A 16442-nucleotide genomic window follows, 5' to 3' on the forward strand; every position below is an offset into this window, starting at 1 on the left:
ACGTGGTACAGGACATTTTAAGAAAATTGGTGGATTCAACCTGTGTTTATAACTTGCCAATCCCATCTGCTTTAAATGACAATGATAAAAGATATCACCATAATAAGAACACTTTGTAACAGAAATAAAGAACAAACAGATATCACAGAGAAACACACAAACAAATAATATAATAGTCGACACAATATGCAAACCGCAGAATAAGATACTGAGTTAAAGTTGTAATGTACTATTATATTATTTTTCTATGTAATTCTCTGTCCTAAGTGTTCTTGCTTTTTTTATACTGTATTCCTGTCATGTAATGTTGTGTTTATAATATTGTCGTTTAAGCGGGAGACTTGACTCTCTTGAAAACCAGGTTCAAACCTAATTTTTGTCTTAATAGTTATGAAATGTATCAGGCTTATAATCTTATAAACCAGACGTGCGTTTCGTCTGCATACGATCCATTATTGACGCTTAGATCAAAATAGTTATAAACCCAAATGTCCTATACCAAGTCAATAATACGGCAGTTGTTTTCAAATAGATATAGGAAGATGTGGTGTGAGTGCCAATGAGACAACTCTCCATCCAAATAACAATTTAAAAATTAAACCATTATAGGTTAAAGTACGGCCTTCAACACGGAGCCTTGGCTCACATATAGTTTGTATCTATGTATGTTGCAACTCAGTGTTTCTGTTGCTTCGTTGTTTTACAGTGATAGTTGATGTGTTTCCCCCGGTTTTGGTTTGTGAACCGGACTTATACCTCTATACTTATGTTGCTTTATTAGTCTGATAATATACGTTAAATGCATTTGTACTTTACGTTGTACTGAGCCTTGACCTAAAAGGACTCAACTGATGATTTCAGCTATGACCTTGTCCTGTTTTGCATAATATAGATTGCAATAAAACACTTAAATGGGAAAAATTCGCTTTTCACAGATAATACGTCATCACAGCAGTCAAATTTTATAATATTCTACGATTTACCGAGCGTATTCTGCTGATCATTCTAACCTTTTTCAATAACTAGTTGTTAAGTGTTCAAGATAATAGCAAAGAATTGCAAGAAAACTAACAACAATGTTTGAAGAACAACATCATTAAGGACTGACATTTACGGCTGAATGCTTTTGTATATCGTCCTCTAAATACTTTTGCAACACTTTTTAATTTTGTCTTTTTGATTTGTTTTCCTTTTTCAGTGATTTGATATCTAAAACAATTTTCAAGACCAATTAATGCAAAAAAAAGGCTGACAATGCAATGTTATTCAACTGATCTTCAATTTCTAAGATAAATATAAACTGACCATCATTTTTCTTTTTTTTTCTTCTAAATGTTTAATAAAATTAACGGTACCAATTTACTTGCACCAGATGCGCATTTCGACAATACATGTCTCTTCAGTGATGCTCGTGGCCAAAATAAGTTTTAAGTTTAAGTTTCGGAAAATGTAATCAAGAATTATCGTTTTAATTTCAGTGTTCTTTGTTATCTTTAACAAAGATAGTGTTTATCAGGTAGTAATAAAATGAGAAATTTTCATACAATATATGCTTGATATATAACTGCTTCGTTTATTAACCTTTGTTCTGAGGATAATGAACGCCAAGTGATTTAATAAGTTCACAAAGTTGGACGGAGACAGGTGTGTTTGTAGAAAGATGAATCATGACGTGAAATATTTGTGGTGCATTTAATTACAAGGAATGGGAACCCAAAAACATGGATGGTTGCATTGCATTATTCACGATATGAATTGTGTGATGATATTGACTACAAACTTAGAGTTTTAAATTTAAAGTACACAGACAATATATATTTATGAGAAAGTTAATATTCCAATCATATTCCGTCAGAAATTACAAACTGTTTATTCCTGGCTGTTAATGTTTACTCATTTATTTGTTGATATAATGTGAATATTTCTGCTGTGTATAACTTAGATATCAAACCAAAATCATGTGCATTTAATGTACATCGATTTGATTGGCAAGCATGTCAAAATTCAGAATAATTTTCTTAAAATACATGTAGTACCTAAAAATCTACTTTAATCTGTAATGTAATTTGAATATAGCAACATCACAGCAGCGTCTCAATATGGATATATATAAAAGAAGATGTGGTAAGATTTCCAATGAGACAACAGTCCACAATTACAATAGACCAAGATGACAAGGGCAAAACTATAGGTCACCGTACGGCCTTCAACAATGCGCAAAGCCCATAACGCGTAGTCAGCTATAAAAGGCACCATTTTACCCAGCTCTCAAGAAATTCCAAAACTTGCGTTTCATTTAATGATTTTCTTGCTAGAGGGTTCATTGCTTACAAAAAAATCTATTAAACAAATGGATCTAAGTTGCTAAATATACGCCTTACTTTCTAACATTTTATAGGTGCAATCACGTTGGTTGGTCATTAAAGGAATATCATTTTCACAATTGATGAACTAATATGAGACATCCCTTAATGCAGCATATCGCTGCATTTGTTATTTTCTAAGCAAAAGAAAGGATGTCCTCTATGGAGCAACATTATTCGGACTACCTGAAAAAAACTCGTTTTGTTCGATGGGCTCGCTTTTCACATTTAAATGTAAATTGTGTAGTTTTTTTATTATGTGATACACAAAAATGAGCTTTGTAATTTGATATCTATTGTTTTACTCGATAATAATATTTTAGGTATGTATTGTAGAAAAATATTTGGTTTAGAATAAGTCAACCTGATTAAACTACTCGCTTTTGGTTATAACGGTTTTACAAAATAGGTATTGTTCCTTATTTGAACTGTTGTTTTGTTGTTACCACTTCTGTCAATATGGATAATGCTCGTCTCGTTTACAATGTTTCGACTGAAGAGGCGATAACTAGTATCTTTTTTTTCTAACTTATAGATGTTTCAGCCAAATATAAAAAAGAAGATGTGGTATGATTGTCAATGAGACAACTCTACACAAGAAACAAAAATGACACAGAAATTAACAACTATGAGCAAAGCCCATACCGCGAAGTCAGCTATAAAAGATCCCGATATGACAATGTAAAACAATTTAAACGAGAAAACTAACGTCCTTATTTATATAAAACAAAATGAACGAAAAACAACTATGTTACACATAAACAAACGACAGCCACTGAATTACAGTTTCCTGGCTTGGGACAGGCACATAATAACATAATATGGCGGGGTTAAACATGTTGGCGGGATTCCAACCCTCCCCTAACCTGGGATAGTGGTATAACGGTACAACATAAGAACGAACTATAAAAATTTGTTCAAATAACTCAACTCATCAGATGCACAAAAATACAAGTGGACGTGGCCGGGTACTTATACATTCCACAATCAAAGAGACAAAAGGAATAGAGTACTCGCAGTAAATTAAAAGCTAGTGGAAAGTCACAAACAACTAATAAAAGAAATCATGCATCTAAGACTAAATTATCAATGCGTTCACAGCAAACACCCAATGAACATGAAGACTTCTTTACCAAAAATATTTTATAAAATTCTAAAATAAATAAAAATCTTTGATTTTGACTTCTGAGGAAGGATTTGAAAATCGAATAAAAGGGGAAAATCACTTTTCTACATTTGAAAATGCCTGTACCAAGTCAGGAATATGACAGTTCTTGTCCATTCCTTTTCAATGTGTTTTGTTATTTGATTTTGCCATATGATTATGGACTTTCCGAATTGATTTTCCTCTTAGTTCAGTATTTTTGTGATTTTACTTTTTTTCCAAATTTTACGATGGTCGATGTTGTTTCTGAAACCCGTTGATAAGGTCAATCTTTGTAAATTTGGATCTTTTAATTAATGTATTCTGAACGCTTATCAATGTGACACTGTTGTTGAATCGTTGAATATTGTCTTTATCGATACTGACATTGTTTTTGTTTTCAATGCATTGAAAATACCTGAAATCATATTGATTTACAATTAAGAGTACGTATTGTTCTACACGCGGACGATACTTGCATTTCTAAATGTTCAATGGCTTAATTTTTTAGGAGTGCCTATGACGTTTGCATTTGACATTCATAGGTCTGGTCTATAGATATAGGAAGATGTGGTGTGAGTGCCAATGCGACAACTCTACATCCAAATAACAATTTAAAAAGTAAACCATTATAGGTTAAAGTACGGCCTTCAACACGGAGCCTTGGCTCACACCGAACAACAAGCTATAAAGGGCCCCAAAATTACTAGTGTAAAACCATTCAAACGGGAAAACCAACGGTCTAATCCTTTTAAAATTCGACCAAAGATAGAGAACTGAACATTTTCTTACAAACAACTTTATATTTCTCGATCGTCCATATGCTCCACGAAACCCATCTCTTAATTGTAAACAGCAGGCAAAGCTGGTATATTTTATTAATTGTGGCTTTTTCTGCTTGGAAATAAGAATATTTGCAATGAAGGTAGGACAGCAGCGTCTGCATACGGAATATATATCTTCATATTGATACGATATTCAGGGCTTGTTTTCATATCATGATTTCCTTGGGTTGCTGCCAAAAGTTAAAAAATGTTTACTATTCTATGTTGTGGTTTGTGTACTACTATTTATCTGGTTTTTGTTTTCATTTTTAATGATGTCGTTATCAGTTTATTTTCGATTTTTTAGTTCCAATGTCCCTCTGGTGTCTTTTGCCTCTATTTTGCAATATTTATGTTTTCCCGATCGATGTAGCATATGTATAATAAAACCCTCTACAGCTGCCGATTGGTCGGACTTTTGGATATCGCATTCCGGTATTTGTTGATCTGATCCGTGTTTAGTTTCTGTGTTGTGATTTGTATACTGTTGTTTGTCGTTTGGTCTTTTCCTAATTTTCTGAAGCGTGACTCAGGCTTTTCAATTTTATACTTTCTCGGTATTGAGTTTATCGCATATTGTAAAGGTAAGTCTTAAATTCAATAAAGAGTAATGAAGTAAATCATATAAAGTTTTATTAATTTCATTTCATATTTCCATATACAATATAGAGGTAATCCTACAAAAGAAAGAAAATATATAAGTCAAAATTAGTCTTAAAAGAGTTTCGGTACATGCACTCTAATTCAGTTATATTGCAAAGATACAACTTCATATTTAACTTCGCAGGCATACAGTTCTTCTAGCACCGATTACGATGTTAATCCTAAAGACACCTTTCGTACTATTCAAAACTGTTCTTGTGTATGTTTTATGATAAGAAATTATTCTAATTTGCATCAAAACTACAAAACAGAAATTAGATGATAATTCTAATAACTTGCTACCCAATCCATTATAAATGAATATGAGTAAACTAACTAATAACATTCATGTAATATCACAATAGTAATATAAAAAAAATCCATAAAACCTGTCTAGGTTTGCTACCTTGCATGTGCAGGATGGCGTTGCATTGAATCACGTTTTCGAAACAAATACTTTATTATTGAGGCATATTTTTCCAAATGTGTTCATCGTTAATAAGCAAATACACTTTTTCCTATTTTCTTAAAGATACTTTTTAAATATATCCATATTTTCTATCTACGTTTGGTTTGTAACTTATCTTATGAGTATATAGTTTCTGATTGATTTGTTCAGAATAAAGAGGGATATCTTCCTTGAGGTTACCCCCCACAAAAAAAAATCGGCTTAAGGTGGTACCTAACACTACAGGGAGATAACTCTGTAATATCAGCTAAACGTTTTAATAACGTTGCCTTGTAAAGGCAATATAAAGCTTCACAATGATCAAAATTAGTGTTTGTCAAACTGCTATATAACCAGTGTAATTTTTCTGACAAACGGTTGGTTCAAATTTTTTGAAATTTGTATATTTTTGTTAAAGGATCAAAGTAAGTTCTTTGACAAAATTTTATGAAAATTAAAGGAGCCAAATTAATTTTAGTGCAAGTGTTGGGTACCACATTAATACGACATATCATCATGATTATGTATCATTTGTTTAACATTTTGTTCATTATGACCGGAACAAAAATAATATATAAGTTACATAATTCTGCCGTCTTGTTCAAAAGGATTCTGTGTTTTAGAGGAAAGAAATATTAAAATATTTGAGTTTCAAATTGTCTTTAGAACCGGAGGATAGTGTGTTATCTCTTTTTATAATCATTCACCTACTTTATATAATAATTTAAAGATTCAAAAGGACAATGATATAAATGTGGGTTTCTTGTATTGTGTACGGTGTAAAACACATAATTGAACATAGTTGATATCTTACATTAGTATGCTGATTTTCCTGCTTGTACATAATCATCCTCCTCATCATATCCTAATGGGAAAACGAAAAAAGTTACAATAGGGATAACAAGTAATGTACAAATATCAACTATACATTTCTGGTTTGACAAAGCACGGATCATTATTAGATACAGTCTTTGAATTTGTTTTCTTTTTGTTTTTGTATTGTAAATCAGACAAGGTGTATGTAAAAACTAAGGTTTAAAAAATAATTGATAAGAAATAAGTAAAACTCACATCAACTCACAATCGATTGCATGACGCAAATACACATTTTACAATAATACTTATACATGCACTTACACTTTTCATTTATGGCTCTATTGATATATAAAAAAAGATGTGGTAAGATTGCCAATGAGACAACTCTCCACAAGAGACCAAAATGACACAGAAATTAACATCTATAGGTTACCGTATGGCCTTCAACAATGAGCAAAGCCATTACCGCATAATCAGCTATAAAAGGCAACGAAATATGTTTGCTGGCGCTAAACCACCCCGCCCAAAATGGGACATACGTGAAACAGCACAATAAAAGAAGACACTATCAAAATCAGTTGATAAAGAAAAGAAATATAATTCTTAAAGCGATGCAACGACTACAAAACCCAAGGTATGAATCTGAGAGTACTTGAAGTTGTTTAAAGCTATATATAAAAGCCTAATTAATAACAAATGAACAAATCTATATGTAATGCTAAAATGTTTAGGTTCCGGAACAGCAGGTATATATTGCAGATATATCAGCACTTGACCCTTTCTTGATACATATTATAGTCAATTACACAGAAGAACTACTAGTATATGTGGGTGCTTGTTTAATAGACTATGTAAAGTGATTGTGTGAATAGTTTACATTACATTAACAAAAATGCGTGTATGATATGCTTATATAATATGGTTTACCGTCGGAGTATACATCAAACAGGTGCCTTTTCCTTAGTTTTCCAAAGCATACGCTTCTGCTATGATAATGTGAATAGCAATCACTCCAATAATTATAGAATCGTTTATCTCCACATGTCAGTTGGTATGCTTTAAGAAACATAAATAAAATATTGTTTTAAGTTTGAAAGTACGAAATGAGTTATGGATGAGTAACAAAGTTGATACTAATACAATATATGATTATAGGTCTAATTGTGTTGTTGTTAAATTTGTTCACAGTTCTTCAATTCACTTCCTTACTAATTATATTTGTTACGTGTAATAAAAATGATAGTAATATATACACATGTTTCTTTTTTTATTATAGTATAGTTCTCTTCTACTAAAAATTATTGGTATTATAAATTGAAAAACATCTATGTTATCATTGATTATTTTCTTGAAGACAAATTAAATGTATCTTACGATTTCGACACAGTTACACTTGATAAAACATGAACCCGTGACGCAAAGAAACCGAATATACTTTTATTGAGAATATAAGTATTCATATTGTATTTGTGGGCATGCGTAAGTAAATATTTCATGAATTCTTATTCAAATTATTCTGGTACATTTGATCTTACCTTTGCCACCATATGAAAATCTGTGATGATCCAGTTTAAATCCATGATATTTCGTAAAGTAGTCATTATAACTTACTACAAGCCCGTGTCCATGACCGTGGACGAGGACGTGTCCATGGGCATAAGCGATTGCATGTTTCTTGAGATTGTATTCGTGTTTGTTATGGAGATGTCTCACGTTTAACTCATGTTTGTTGTTCTGATACTGGCGTTCATTCAAGTGCTTCTTGTGTTGATGTTCAGCAGCTGACAAATGGTATTTGGTGTGCTTGTGGAGTCGTTTAAGATGGTAATCTACCAATTGTTTGAATCTATTAATGTGACTATTAGCTTCGTTTGCAATTCTGCTAACGTGTTTGTTAGCCTGGTGTTGAATGTTGACAACATGTTTGTGTGCTACATGGGATATTCTCGCGACATGCGTCTTGGCTACATTATGGATTCTTTTTACATGGTTATTTGCAATTGTTTTGTGAAGATACAGGTGCTTATTCAGAATAGCATGAGTGTCTGTAAAAGAATAAGAAAAAAGATGTACTATTAGTTATACATGGCATATAACTTGTTTAACTGCATAAAAGTGATAAAGATTTCCTTTGATGCAAAACAACGATAAAACCCTGTTAAAAAATCGATTTCAAAATAAATTTGTCTTTAATATCAAATACATAAATAGCTTATGATAACAGTTTTGTACCCTACAATATTCTATAGTATTTTATAGCAGAATTGGTATAGTCGTAACTTACCTTTCTCTTTAAAAAGAAAAATTTTGATATTAAAACATGAATAAATAATTAAAACGAGAATACGGTATATTTAGTATTTGATCAAGTTTATTTACTTTTGTACAAAGTTTTAAAAATTTACCTCCAATGTATCTATAGAAGAGATGATGACTTCTTAGTCGTCCAAAGCATGTCCCTACACTATGATAACGATGGTAGCATTGACCCCATAGTCTGTAGAATCGGCTTCTACTACATTTAAGTTTGTATGCTGCAATAGAAATTTGTGTTTTTATTCTATGGTGCTTAAACTTTTAAATGTCTTAACGAGTGTGAATATACTTCAAATATAACTAAAATTAATATTCGATTAATATTTTTGAAATGAATTCTCAATCATTTTTCCAAAGAGTCATTTATATTATAATTGTATTGACGTTATCCATTTGAATATGTAGAAGCATTAAGAATTAGCTCACCAATTCCATTATATGAAAATCTATGATGTCTTATAGCGAATCCATGATGGCTACTGTAATAACTATGGTCAAATATCGGCCCGGAACCGTAATCGGATCCATATGCATCACCATCAACTACGGAATAATCGTCTACATAATAATAAACATAAAAAGATTAATTTCAACAAGGACATATTGTTGTACTTTTTAAAAATACTGTGATGGAATTTTTAACTAAAATTAGTATTAATATTATAATTCTAAATCTGCCTTTAGTTCAAATTATCAACCAATTCTATTTAAAATATCTTTGAGAACAATAAAATCTAAGCATTCACCAAATGATTTCATGGTTAATTGATTCTTAGATAAATTATAAATTGCAGCATCGTTCGTAAGGAGAAAATGTACTGCATAACCTTTACGCTTATGAGTTTGACTGTCCCTCTGGTATCTTTCGTTCCTCTCTTTCGCATGGTTTTAATTTCTTTTTCGGATTGTTTGAGAGCTGATCTATTTTAAGTTCACGAAAAATTGATTAATCGGAGACTCTTTATTACAGTGCATCTTCTGCAGAACGAAGGTACTTGTTAGTTGGCCTTATACATGCAAATAATTTTGGTAAATTGTACTATTTCAGTATTCTGTGCATGTATAGAAAAGAATCATAATTATTTTGGTTCTTTTATTGGTCAGTTTGAAAAGAAATTGAGGTTAGAATTAATCACTTTTGCGAACTATTTTACTTTTAAGCATATATGAACTATATATAAATAAAAAAATATAGTACCAACTCAATGAAAGTAGAGAATCCGGAATTATAACTTCTACTAATACATGTACTGCCAAGAAAGCAGTTGAAAATGCTACATCGTAGATTCACCAGATTTGACTATCAATGAAGATGAAAATGGGTTTCTGCCTTACTAATTTTTTTAATTTTTTTTTACCTAGAATTTTCATATTTTGACTGTCACATATTTAAAATTTTGAATTTACTATTTTCATTTGAGGTATTTTTGGACAAAATAGTTTGATTTATAGTAAAGCAGAGAGAAAATACCTTGCGTTATTAGATTTACTACAGAAAATTACGAAAAACTTGGAAACCTATTTTTCTTAATATTATGGGACCTTTCATTTCAAAGGATTAGTTAAAGGTACTGGAAACTCAATATATATAGTCTATATATATATATATATATAAAATAGAAAAATAAATATGCAGTATCCATCCATGACATAAAATAATTAAAAAAAATCGGGATATACTTAGTCAGATGTAACACCATTAAATCGGGCCTGGTCAGAAAAGAACATACTGGAAAGAAGTACATATTTAAAACAAAATAGTTCCTATGCATATAGTAAGATATTAGATGAGAGGTAAAGTACTACGTTTTCTTTTATGTGTAATGTTAAGGTATACCTCCACCGTATTTATAGAATAGATGTTGTCGTCTCAGTCGTCCAAAGCAGCTTCCTACACTGTGATATCGGTGATAGCATTGACCCCAAAGAGTGTAAAATCGGCTTCTTGCGCACTTCAGTTGATATACTGTAATTTAAAGTAATTTTCATCTGAACGTCTTTAATAAAATGCGACTGAATTTCTAAAACGCGTCCTATTGATATAAACAGCAGCATGCTAATTGATGTTGTTCTTTTTTATCATATTTACATATATATGAATAGAACTGATATATATATGCATAAACATAACCAATTTTTAATTAATTTTACCTTATTGCTTTCAATTGAACATTTTGACTTGTAAAACATTTAAATACCAGCTTTTCAGTGTCAGGAATTAACATAAGCAATGATGATACTGGATTGTTTCATCTTCCGGAGTTATCACCTTTATGACACACCAAATATATTGACAATTCCAGATTTGCTTACCAATTCCGCCGTATGTAAATCTATTATTTACAATTGCAAATCCATGATGGCTCTTGTAATAACCATAGTCATATGTAATTCCACCGCCGTAACCAGCTCTATATCCTGCACTGGAGTAACCTGCTAATAATATGTAAATAGAAGATCCATAATAAATTGTTTGACGGATTGAATGAAATGACCTATTTGATAACCTCACTATTCTATAACTATTTGTTTAACACGTGAATTCTCATTTGACGTTGAAAAATATTTTGAAGTTTTATATTCCACATTATATCAGTCCAAACCGATGGAAATCTACCATTTTAAATTCCGCATTTTTTTGGTATGTAACCTTAAAAAACAAAAAAGTCATATCTTGTGACTAAGTCTCTATTTTTGTTAATATTCAAACCATTGTGAAGTGTACAAAAAGATCACAGACGTCCAGTGTTTATGATTGAAAGTTAGAGTAAACATAAGATGCCAGATTATGTAGACGCCAAATTTCAAAGACGATGTCACAGGCTTGTGGACTTTTTCATTCAAGACATTTTACGGAAAAATATTCACTAAAATTTAATTTGTTTTAATATGTGGTTATAATAGAGATAACCGTATTGTATTTTTGACTTGGTCTTCGTGGATCGTAGATATTTTGCTGTCGTTAAACTAGCGATGCGTTTATCTTAGCATTAATTGTTTTGAGGATACGAACTGCCTAAAATATGTATGTGGGACATGCACATATAATTACCATTATAATATGAAAACAGATGTTTCCTTCTAAGGTATCCAAAACATCTACCAACACTGTGGTATCGACCATAACATCTGTTCCAATAACTGTAGAAACGTCTCTTACTGCAGCTCAGTTTGTAATCTATTTGAAATTAAGACAAAAAAGCTAGAAGATACCATGGTGGCTAGGAAAATTATTAGAAGACAAAAAATGATAACAAGACAAGACATACAACAAACAACAGTAATATGTAAACAACATTACCACCACTAACACCAGAGTTAAATGGAGACGTGTTGGATGATTACTCTACCTCAATCAACACATCAAGAGTTAATGATAGAGTCGCCCCTTATGAGTAGTTCTAGCCTAAAATTTGTTAAAGATCAGGAATCAATTTTGCAAAGGCCTGAAGAAAATTTTAAAGCGACATAAATAAAAGCTCCATAGACAAAAAACTATAAAAATAACACAATCAATATTTGTATACTGGTAAATGAATCATAATCAAAGCAATACAAGGATGAACATTAATGAGAAATAATTCTCAAGTTTCACCCATTTACATTTTTTTGGCAAATAGTAAAGGACGCAATTAACAATTGACAAACTTTTTGTTGAATTATTGCAGCAATGTGTTTTTTTATATTTGGATTAAAAACAATACACAAACCATATTTGAAAATAAATGTTTAACCAACAGTATTTGATGATGAATCAGTCGTATGCGTTATATTGCTTTGAAATGGTCTATAACTTCTAGTAAATAGTTATTAATTCAAAATATCACATAATTCATTTTAAAATGGTTACACCGTTCGTTTTTAATTCCATTTTCCATAACTTACATTTTCCTCCGTATCTGAATCTCCCATGGGAAATCGTAAATCTTCGGAAACGTGAGTACCCGGCAAGGTGCATATGACCATGATATGAATGAGGTGTTCTAATAAGATGTCGTTTTCTCAACAATGACACGCAAGTGCTTGCATGATGTATCTTATTGTAGCAGGAAGTCATATAACGGATGAACTTTGGTCGACGGCATCCAAATTTGTAAACTGAATGAAAAAAGGAAATATTAGAAAGGAAATATGGTATGATTACAAAGAAGACAACTATCCACCATATCTTAATAACAAGGCTGTTAACAACTATATTTCACTGTATAGCCTTCAACAATTAGTAAAACTCATACCATTTGGTAAGCCAAAAAATGGGTATGCCAATTTGCTATTGCTTGACAATCTGCATAAGCAAGAGTTCTACGACAGGCTAGCAAAATAAATCAAATTTGAAAATATCACAATCGTCATTACAATCAAATATCATCTTTTCCGAATGTGATTCACCGAATGAGACTAAACGCAAGTTTTTTCAACACGATTGTAGCCACATTTGGAGCAGGGTGTTCTTTCGTTTAAAATGTCTCATTTTGAGTGCTATAACACTACGTTTTCTAATTTGCTCATTGGGCTAATATATTTATTGTCATTGCTTAGAATAAAATAGATTTTACTTACAGGATCTTCCATAGACAATGCCTCTCTTTACAAAGGTTACACCTAGGCCAAATCCATGACCATATTTATGGTAAATGTGACGTCTACCAATCAACCCTTGTTTAATCAGACCAGGGAAACAATCGCTTATATCACCATAATCGTCATAACAGGAATTTAGTGCACCGTACAGTTTTGTTGCACTGCAAAGACGTCCATAGTCTGTAATAAAAATGTGTAATTTTGAACTCATGCATTTCACCCCTACAGACAACTGTAACCTGTTCTTGATTTCGTTTTTGAATAGAAGAAAGAGGTAATACAATGACATTTGAAATTACTTTACAGCACACCATTTCCTATATGTTCACAATGTGCTCTTTTCATTAAACAATTGACACTAAAGCAAAATTTTAAACAAAGAATGCCACTTGCATTTGAAACTTCTCGTTTTTATTAGCACTGCCTTGTTGGCTTTAAAAGCTCTATGTCAATAACTGGAATTATTCATACAAAATGTGTCATATTTAATTGAATTTTCCCGGAAAAGTAGTTTTTAACAGTAATTAAAACTAGATAATTGTATCACTCACAGAATCCATTATATCTGATTCCACGTCCGATAAGTTCAACTCCAAGTCTATGGAAACGTCTGAATATATGACTGACTTTAAATCTGTAGGCATGTCCTAGATATACAAGAAAATAACGAAATGTAAAAATCATGTTTCATGCGAGGAATTATGATAATTATTCAAATGTGTTTTAAAAGGAATACAACCTCAGCTTATATATAAAAAAGAAGATGTGGTATAATTGCCAATGAGACAACTATCCACAAAAAATCAAAATGACACAAACATTAACAACTATAGGTCACCGTACGGTCTTCAACAATGAGCAAAGCCCATACCGCATAGTCAGTCTATATGCTCTCTTTTCTGATTCATCACTAGAGCTTTTTGTTGTGTCATTTGAAGACGAATCGTACGTCTGGCGTAAACAGTTATAAACCTGGTATCTTTCATGAGTTATTTTAAGCTACCACATAAAAAATAAACATCAATATTGCGTGGAAGTCGGCCAATAACACGACACCGAAGTGAACTGTGACATTACCTTGAAAAAACAGTTTATTCGTTGTTATAAAGAGACTTATGTATTTGTAGTGATTATTTTATGTAGTGAGAATACGACTTCAAGATCGAATGTTTGGCGCAATAGTAGCATTTATTGGCATATGGGTATGAAGTATAGGGTTGTAAAAACAATGATACTGTTTAGTCAAGACGTCAATAATTATAATGTTTTTTCCAAAGCTGCTAAATTTTGTAAAATCATATGTTTTAGTAACTGTATATTCATATACTATTCAAATATGATGTAACATAAAGCGGTATGGGCTTTGCTCATTGTTGAAGGCCGTACGGTGACCTATAGTTGTTAATGTTTGTGTCATTTTGGTCTTTTGTGGATAGTTGTCTCATTGGCAATCATACCACATCTTCTTTTTATATTATGTTCCGTCTTTCATGTAACTTCCATTTGTAAAATGAATGTAACTACTGTATATTAAAACATCTGTTCAAATATGATGTTAATGTCTATATAAAATGTCCGTCTTCCATATTTTTGGAAATGCCAATCATGTATATACATGATAATTGTTAACTTTTTCATTAAATCAATAAAATTAACGGTACCAATTTGCTTGCACCAGATGCGCATTTTCGACAATACATGTCTCTTCAGTGATGCTCGTGGCCAAAATATATGAAATCCAAAGCTTATATAAAAGATGAAGAGCTATAATCCAAAAGGTCCAAAACGTATAGCCAAACATAGTCTGTTATATTGTGATAATTTATGTTCAATTGTATTTGTTCACATACTATTGTTAACGGTCTTGAAAAAGATAACTTAAAACTTGAATATCTAATAATCATACCAGTAATAAGTTTGTGCCCAGCATAACCGGCATGATGACCGTGAGAAACATAGCTTGAGCTGGAGTATGAACTTGATTTAACTAGTTTGGGTTTGTAGCTGTATGAGTTGACACCTTTGTAGCTATAGTCGTCTTTATCAGGATAATAGTCACTACTTCCATACCCATTAGTAGCTGGAATTTAATATCAACGGTAAACGTGAAATTTAGTATAAATTATATATGAACACAAAGGAAAATTTGTAAACAGGAAAACTTGAAAGCATGTTGTGTTTCCAGATCTTATAATATGAACTACTGATACGTTGGATATTATTTGGATAAAAATATTATTACAATTTCAATTACTAGTAACAATTAAAACATTAATTGTTAGAAAAACGTTCAAATTGTAGATTCATTCTCAATTATCAGTAAAATTAATAAGAAAAATAAAAATCCCCATGAATACTTACATACAGCAATCGCTGCAATAAGAAGGATTAATATCCCACAAGCCATTTTGACGGATGCACTCTCGTCGGTCAAAGAATTTACTTATATACCTAAGTTAAAACCATATGTTGCATCTTTTTGAATACAATAAAACTATTTGTATATTGGTATTGGTGTATGTTAACATGTCTTTGTACGTCTGATCCTGTGTTGACTTTCCTCCTCAGAAAATATATCTAAGTATGTTTCCAATTCATTAACTTTTGCGAACTCAGTCGACAATATTGTCTGATATTTCATGCACATTTATGAATCATATTTTCTGTACATGAGACGCAGATTTAACAATTTTGATTGAACATAAACATAGGAAGAGGATGGTTTAAAAAACATTACATGTAAACATAGAATTTAGTCATTAGTCAGTACATATTCTGAATGTGCACCAAAAATACTTTTAGCAATATTTATTTTGAATATTTTTATCTCTAAGATATCTGACTTTTAAAAACGAAACATTCAAAAAATGAAATTATAAAACAGAAAAACACAATTAACACAATAAACTCAACAAAACAAAGCATTTATAAAAAAAATAATACTTTATTTAAAAAAAACCTATTTATTATTTGTATAGCAATCATTAATAGTAGGCGAAAGTTTCAAACCTTGTCTAAGATAAGCTTGTCTTTTATGATATGTTATTTTTTTCATTTTCTGAGTTTTTGGATAGCTGTTTATTTTATACGGAAAACCTTCCGACTCCCTTTACATATGTTCTGCTGTCTAATATGTAAAACAAAAACAGCTGATTCAAGAAAAAAACATCTTTAAGTGTTTAGGAGTATTCTTTTAACCTTTCGACATAAAATTCCCCGTTATCTTTCATATTCTCGAGGTAAAATGCAGTCCTCAATACGTATTATATGTCTTCTATTATATAGTCACGTCGTTGTTTTTCTGTGCC

General features: G+C 31.3%; 1 protein-coding gene across 4 annotated transcripts in view; it reads right to left on the reverse strand.

Annotated features, from left to right (window-relative positions):
- Window positions 1-15585, reverse strand: part of LOC134711495 (uncharacterized) — a 35738-nt gene extending 20153 nt beyond the window's left edge. Inside the window, exons 1-14 of one of the 4 annotated variants that reach the window (XM_063572122.1) lie at window positions 15496-15585; window positions 15041-15214; window positions 13686-13781; window positions 13114-13314; window positions 12439-12651; window positions 11606-11731; window positions 10867-10986; window positions 10391-10519; window positions 8980-9111; window positions 8643-8771; window positions 7773-8282; window positions 7165-7293; window positions 6236-6286; window positions 4948-5008 (exon numbers count right to left, since the gene is read on the reverse strand). In XM_063572122.1, coding sequence (XP_063428192.1) covers window positions 6237-6286; window positions 7165-7293; window positions 7773-8282; window positions 8643-8771; window positions 8980-9111; window positions 10391-10519; window positions 10867-10986; window positions 11606-11731; window positions 12439-12651; window positions 13114-13314; window positions 13686-13781; window positions 15041-15214; window positions 15496-15541 — 2055 coding nt within the window. In that variant the 5' untranslated portion in view covers window positions 15542-15585 and the 3' untranslated portion in view covers window positions 4948-5008; window position 6236. Of the gene's footprint in view, window positions 1-4947; window positions 5009-6235; window positions 6287-7164; window positions 7294-7772; window positions 8283-8642; window positions 8772-8979; window positions 9112-10390; window positions 10520-10866; window positions 10990-11605; window positions 11732-12438; window positions 12652-13113; window positions 13315-13685; window positions 13782-15040; window positions 15215-15495 lie in introns of those variants that run through there. The other 3 variants (XM_063572120.1, XM_063572121.1, XM_063572119.1) reach the window with 3 other exon arrangements.
- Between the last annotated feature and the right edge of the window lie 857 nt (window positions 15586-16442).

The sequence above is a fragment of the Mytilus trossulus genome, chromosome 3 (assembly GCF_036588685.1).
Source record: "Mytilus trossulus isolate FHL-02 chromosome 3, PNRI_Mtr1.1.1.hap1, whole genome shotgun sequence".
NCBI classification, from domain to species: Eukaryota; Metazoa; Mollusca; class Bivalvia; order Mytilida; family Mytilidae; genus Mytilus; species Mytilus trossulus.